The sequence below is a fragment of the Eufriesea mexicana genome, unplaced genomic scaffold (assembly GCF_001483705.2).
Source record: "Eufriesea mexicana isolate 0111107269 unplaced genomic scaffold, ASM148370v2 scaffold13082, whole genome shotgun sequence".
NCBI lineage: Eukaryota > Metazoa > Arthropoda > Insecta > Hymenoptera > Apidae > Eufriesea > Eufriesea mexicana.
The window spans coordinates 71,745-79,279 of NW_016920609.1; the positions used below are offsets into that span (position 1 = coordinate 71,745).

At 42.8% G+C, this 7,535-nt stretch overlaps 1 protein-coding gene across 1 annotated transcript; it reads left to right on the forward strand.

The window, feature by feature from the left end:
- Window positions 1–1,794: 1,794 nt before the first annotated feature.
- On the forward strand, window positions 1,795–4,227 carry LOC108553767 (adenylate kinase isoenzyme 1). The gene is made up of 3 exons (XM_017908798.1): window positions 1,795–1,908; window positions 2,841–3,021; window positions 3,641–4,227. Exons 1-3 carry the CDS (start codon window positions 1,795–1,797, stop codon window positions 4,225–4,227), a joined length of 882 nt encoding a protein of 293 aa, XP_017764287.1.
- Window positions 4,228–7,535: the final 3,308 nt, after the last annotated feature.

Here is a 7,535-nt window from a genome sequence, read left to right on the forward strand (position 1 = left end):
CATCGAGAGTTTTGCAAGAATCCGCAATCTCGGCCGTACATTGTATCTCGAAAAGCGATACACTCGTATATAGTTCGGAGTTTATTGCACCGGTAACAGATGGAGCGCGCGGATATCGCGGCCTCTCCCGGACGTCGCGAATTTGCAAATTATAAAGGGACGATAAGGCACCACGGGTAGATACAGCTCGCTCTGATTGTATTCAAAATCGCATTGTGCTCCGAGAAGATTAATGTTATCGATAGTTTATGGATATCTGTTAGCCGGTACGCGTGTAGGAATAGGGTGTACTTTGGTACATTGCTTCGGAGGAGGCAGTAGATACATCTTCTTAGCGAGGGAGATATATGTTTGTGTGCTAAATAGGGGTATCTATCTTGCCAGTGATAGAGCAACGGAATATGCTTAGATCTTAACCTTTTGTAAAGAATTCGAAAGGTCATCCGAGAAATCTCTGTTCGTTTCTTTTTCATAAATTGATAGTTTATTTTAGAATGAGGAAAGGAACGGCGACAAGTAATATCGTGGTAACCTTTCGCAGGCAAGCTTGGAGACACGAAGTTCAGTATTGCGAAAATAATATTCGATTACAGTGTCATACGCGTGTCGTAAAACGCGTTAAAAGTGCAGATGAAAGCTAGTTGATTTATAGAAGACACCTCGAGGCATTCGAGTCTTTCGTGAACCTGACACTTGCCCAACCTTGCGTCACCGTGCAATTCCATCACGCTCGTCAGCTCCATCTACCCTGCGGACGCGTCGCGTAACTCAGCAGCGCCATCTGAGCGATCGCGCGGCCATTGTGCGTGAGAGCCATCGTAACATCGGTGATTTCGCGTGTTTTCGCGGGAAAATGATACGACGACGAATTATAGCTCGATCGCGTAATTATTCGTAACTCCGCCTTCCGAATAGGCGGTGATTAATGGCGCGACGGTAATTTCGGGCAACCACGAGGCGTTAGGTTCGCGGACGAAACCGCGAACGAGTGCCCACGTTGTCGTTCGACCAACGTGATCGTCGAAGTATGGAAATTTTATGTAACTTTGCGGTACACGATCAGCGACACCTTGAATGTAGCCTTGGGGCGTTCGATCGTTTTACTTTGAACGAACCGCACGTTTATTCGCTTGCCTTTACTACTTGATATTTTATTGTTGCATTAGTGGTCGAACTAGCTTAGATAATCTGAATTTATAAGACCACGAGAAATTCTATGCCCGAACAGAACCTGTCAGCCGCTGCAGAGAATCGGGATTAGTACAATGTTCCCTCAAGTTGTTTTCTACGGCTCGATTCTGTAACACGTATTTGCTACAACTGTATTGCGAGCTGGTAATAAATGACGGGACTGTCGAGATTGTATTCGAGATTATGAATGAAAATTCCAAGGGATATTTTTTCAGAAGTATTTTCTGAGTCTACAGCAATCGTGTCGCTGTGTGCGTGAACGCGAAATCAATTTGCTTTGTGCGATTTATCCGTGAACGAAATATAATTCGACGTGACTTGGTTAGTATCGGTATGGTATTCATTGGACAAAATTTTGTAGGCGTGAAAGTAACAAAGTGTAATTTACAAATTCGAAAATCGGATGTGCAGATATTTATGGAGAATACAGTAGCGAGAGAATTTAACGTGCTGTAACTTTTCTATTTGGTATAAAAGAATATGAGAGAATAAGAATGCAAAACACTCTTTGCATAACATAACTCCTAGCTTTGACACCCTGCGGTACCCTCACCGAATAGTCTCACTCAACTCTGTAACATCCAAGTCACTGCCAACCAAGTCATGTCCTACAAGAGAACGAATGTAATTACTGAACCAATGATATTCAAAAAATTATGTATAGGGTATCTAGATAGACCTACAAGTAATCAAATCACTGTGACTTTGATTCATGGGGTAGACAGCAATTAAGCAACTATTCTAATAAGAAGGGAAAGAAGAGTTGCAACTTAAAGAAGTTGATGATAGATCTTTAACTATGCGTAAATATAAAATTCAAACAAAGTTTAAATATCTTCGTATTCAATTATATCACTGAATTATATAAATATTTACATTGTTAAAAAATTCTTTGAGCAAAGGTTTATTCTTATATTTGCTTTATCGATTTTAGAAATTAAATTCTATACGTGGTCGGTATTTCAGAACATAGAGCTCAGGGTCCTCTGACATGATCCAATTTCACTCATTGTATTGCAATCGCTCTGAATTTTATCAACGAATGATCACATCGTTAATTATGCACAGTCAAAAATGTAGGAATCCCGGTATAATTGATCCAAGAAAGGCGTTTCATTGAATTTTATGTAATCGATTCTCAACAATTATTGTTGCAAATATCGTAAATTTTAATCCGAGCGTTTGCGAATCGTGCGAATTTGTCTTACGCCAATTTTATTCTAATAAACGATTCATAAAAATTTCGAATTAAAATATCGATAATCGGCGAGGAAGGAATCCGACTACAGAAACAGTAGAGTGAAATAAACCTTGCGAGACATCTTGCTTTCAATTTAAAAAGCTAGGTTAATTATTTGGTATTACACATTTAAACTTCACCATGTACTTTTTATTTAATTTCTTCCTCCAGCGAAAATAATTAATTTTTACAGTGCAAAAGGACGGATTAATAGAACATTTTTCTAAGGAAAGATATATCAATTTTTAGTACCATTAATAGTGTTCACGTCTTATATTATTCACAGTTATAAACAAACTTCATAATGAACAATATACGTGATCCCAGGAAGCGAAAATTTGGACAGAATTTCTACATGATGCAACGTGGATTGGAAGAATAGTTAAATGTATTTGGACCAAGATTACAGACGGAAAGAGGTTTTATAGTTAAGAGAAAATCCCAGGAGACCGATTTTATGGGCAATTGTATAAAGCCTACCGATCCTCTGGTTGACTCTCTTCCAAAAGGCATCAATGTCGACACCACAGCGATCAAAGAATCAGGATTACCGATCATTTTCGTGATTGGAGGGCCAGGAGCTGGAAAAAGTTACTGAATTTATTTCCATTCAACATAGTACGAAATTGCTACTCGCATAACCTAATAGTCCCATTATCCTTTGCCTAACTTTCCACAATTTTTATTCTATTTTCCAAGCTAGAAATTCGAGAAATTGAACGCTTTTTGCAATCATTAAGTGGTGACTAGTGACTATATTTATTATTAAAATAAGATTGTACAAAGAGAGCAGTTGATCGAGTAATGTATACGTAACGAGAAAAAACAGTTCCAAAGAATTCTCCTAATTGCTTCCTCTGACCCTCGCTACGAAGCTCGACACAGCTCTGCCTTCTTGGGAGGATCGTCCCTCGTTTTCTCTAATTTTCCCCAAAAACTCCTTTCAACCCTTCGGTCGCCGAAAATATTGCAAATTCATCGGTGGACTGTTCGTCGACGAACCTTTTCCCGATGAATCTGGTTCCCACAGCGTCCACTCGCTTTCACTGCTTTCCTCTTTTATAGCCCTTTCCTGCCTAGGTCCTTAAGCCTATCGTTACTCTGACTTTTACGTGCCCATAAAAGCACAGAAAGTTTGGTCGAAAAATTCAGAAAAAAAATGAGGAAGGTTAGGCGAATTTTTCCGTAACTCGTAATGGATCATTCCAGGAACCCTGTGCAACAAGGTGGCAGAGAAATACGGTTTCGAAGACATAATATGCGCGGATGTGTTACGAAGCGAGGTGTCCAGGAGAACGGATAAAGCCTTCGCGTTGGCGCGTTTAATATCGAGGGGTCAACTGGTTCCATCGGACATATTAGTGGAATTGATTGCGATAAGGATGCTGGAGCAATTAAACGTGAAGAAAGGGTTCATCGTGGCAGGTTTTCCACGGCAGAAGACACAGGGCCAATTGTTCGACAAAGAAGTGCGACCGCCCGATCTCGTTCTGTTTCTGAACGTTCGAAACTCGGTTATGAGCGACCGGATAATGGCCAGATACGTGATAGCCACCGAGAGATTGCTGATTAATTTCGATTACATCAAGTGTCAGATCAAGGATTTCCATAAACGGAACAAATCGATTCTCAAGTACTACAGCAAGCTTTTGGTGGCCATCGACGCTGAGCATGACGCAATGACCGTGTTTAAAAACGCGTGCGAGGTTATCGATAAGGTTTTAGCCAATTTTCCAGCCTATCAAACGAGCATGCCAGCGACATCCGCCGATGTCGGTCCCATAGCTCCGCAATAATAGATTTCATATTAAGAGTGTTTATGTTTGTATGAAACATTTTTATATATAAACGAGACTAACACGTGGTTTGAGCGAGACTTTTATCAGGGTGTGTTACGTGGAAGATTTTTAGTTTGGTTAGATGTAACGTAGATGTTAAGTACTAGTAATGGACTTACAGTAATTAGACGTTCATTGTCAATTTAAGGAAAAAATTATTTAGACTGGGAATGGGTAAGCATGTCTTTCGAATGATATCGAGCAATAAAATAACCATTAATTATTAACCATTCGCCTACAATATCGTGTGAGACTCGTGGTATGGACAACGGGCCAAACGTGACTATTACGGGTGAGAGACGTGATTTGGCCCATCGTCATTCTCGTGGTTAATTTTCGTAAATGTTTTCCTGCCTCAGTTGCGTGTTATCCTTCTTCGCTTTCGCAAATAAAATGGCTCGACGTGTGATTGACCTTGCTGTTCACTATGACACGCGTCATTGGAACTTAAGTCGTAAGCCAAGGGGTTAAGAATAAAAGTTTTCGCATTTAACTCTTCTACTAAAGAAATGTGAAAAGAAAGATTTATTCAAAGCGATTTCGTTATAATCTGGAATATTTTTTATTTTAAATCGATGAAATTTTTTCACCCCGCGCGATCTTATCTGTTATTCCATTGCGATTTCATGGATAAACGATTCTAATTGTCAAACCGCGAGCTTGAATTAATTTGCAAACTAACTGTCGACCGCATATTTTTCCAATTTACACACGAAAAATGTTTTTGATGGGCACGCACTCCCACGTACGTACGTCCGTATTTATTCATCCCCCGTATGTGTTTCCGCTCGTTTTAATCAGTAGATGGATGGTTGCTTCTATTTATGAGCGTACGTATACACGTGGAACGTCTCTGTACGGAGACCCAACTCACCCTCGTATCAATTCGTGTGTGCACATGACTCTCTCGTCGGACATATTCATAAACACGCGTGCACTTCCCGCGGCATCTATCTGCACGTGAATCCTCCTTCGCGTCTCGGTGCATGACTGATAAAACAAGTTCGCTTGTGTCCGTGCCACGGGTGGATGGAGAAACTTGGAAACCCAGGAAGTTCGAATTTTTTAGATGGTAGCCACGGTGCAAAAGATATTGGAAAGCGCCAGCAACGTTCGCGATAATATTTATCCGCTTGTATTATTTAAATATGCAACGTCAATATGAATACTATTTATTTTAAATATAACCCGGCACGACTGAATATATATTGCATTTATCCCAACCGAATTTAACGCGAGTATTTATTCCTTATATTTTTGAAAAGTAAGAAGCTTGTTTGTCACGATGGTTTCTTTGCCATAGGAAGAAACCAAAGAATAATATTAACTGCATTTTTAGCTCCAGAAATTTACATCATCTTTGTAATTATTTTGTCACGTCTTGATTTGCGTTCTTTAATCCTCTTCCTCTTTTATTCCAGTGAATTCTATTCGTTGTATCACACTGCAAAAGTGGATTAGATTTATGTTAGGATTATTGGGCTATTAAAATACGCTAGTTTTCATATTTCACTGTGAAAGTGGACATACACAGGCTGTCTAGAAATAGATAAGTAAATAATTAAATAAATTTCAAACCTGTCAATCAAGTGCACAGAAGCACTTCTTACGCCGACAGCGATTTCCTCGCAGCGTCTCACCTTCGACTCACGCTACCCTTTAACGCGACTCGTCTCGTCTCCCCAGGCATCTTTTTTAATCACCCCCTCTGTATCCGCCCCTGGGAGCTCGGCAAAGCGTCCGCCGTACACTTGCTCACGTTTCACAGTGTACGTGGCCGGCTATCGAAGCGGCCCGATGTGTTGGGGTGGGTGGACGGGGCGGTTGGCTGCGTTTATGAGGGTGCGGGCCCGAAATTGAAAAGCACCCCAGCGAGAGGTAGGCGAGGGTGGTCGTGCAGCAGTCATTGACAAGCGAAAGACCGTATCAGAGGGTAATCCTATTGGTGGACGGCCGCGTCGCGACGTCCAGGCGTCATTGGTCCGCCTTCGAGCTATGGGGCGTGGTCTCGAGTTCCTCGAGGGTTGCATGGAGGGGTGAGAATGCCTGGCTGCATCCCTGGCAACGATTACCGGAAAACCACAGGGTCGTTCGGCGGTAGGAATCCAGCATGGCGGACCTGGCAACCCCTCCGGCTGAATTCACCACCACCATCGCCACCACCACTACCATTACCACCGGTACCGACTTCGCCGCTATTATCGAGGCCACTGCGACTGTTCACCACTAAACCGGCCGGATAGTGGATTTCGCTCGATTTGTCCGGGGGAACACTTCAGGAATCGGAAGTTCGATCGGACGATTAATTGCTCCGTTAACTAGTCTTTTCAGAGCTCGACTCTTTGACGACGTCGCGGGAATGCAAGACGCCCCAACGACGATGACCTGCGGGTACTATACCTGCACGAATTTATATTTCGTCTTGATTATTTGAAATTTCTCGTTTCTTATTATATTTGCAATCTTCCTTATTCCTTCGTTATCGTCTATTACGTAAGCGATGCGTGAAATAATTATATAGGTCATATCGATTAACCCGTTGATCTATTCTTCATAGTCTTAGAATCTCGTTGAATCGTATCTTTACATCGTGGTAATGCACTCATTCATAGTTTACAATGCTCCATGAAGGTGACATAACAATATCGACATCACCGTGTAACCACCACCGTCATTCATCATTACGCGACCAAAGCCTCGTTACGTCTAATTACTCCACCGCTGCATCAATCAGCCCTCTCAAAGAGACTGCGAGCAAGCCAAAGCAGCATGCTCAAAGAGCATTTTTTTTTTTCATCCTACCGCGTTGCAGCGTCGATGGATCTGATTCCAGTGAGCAACACCGCGACGCTAGGTATCGTTCTATCCGGCCCGATAAAGGGGATGAACGGGGTGAAGCGAAGAGAAAGAAAGCGAGCAGAGGGTGGAGAGAGATGTAGAACGGGTTTCACTACCACGTAGCCAACGATCAACAATTGCACGACGTTCAGTGGGCGAAGGTAGGCGTCGTCTCGTGACGGTGGCGGAGAGGGTGGGGGTTGGAGCGTCGACCAGGCGTCAACCGATGCGAAGGGGTGCGCGCAGGCGCCGCGACGAGCGTCGTCGACGAAGCGCCGCGTCAAACGTGCCGGCTATAGGTTAAATCCTCCCGCTCCTCGTTTTTGTTGTTTTTCCGGCGTTGCCTCCTGATCCCGCCTTCAAAAGTGCCAACGGACCAATCGGTGGCCCGTGCTCGCGGGACGCCCGGTGTCGAGACACCTCTGCAG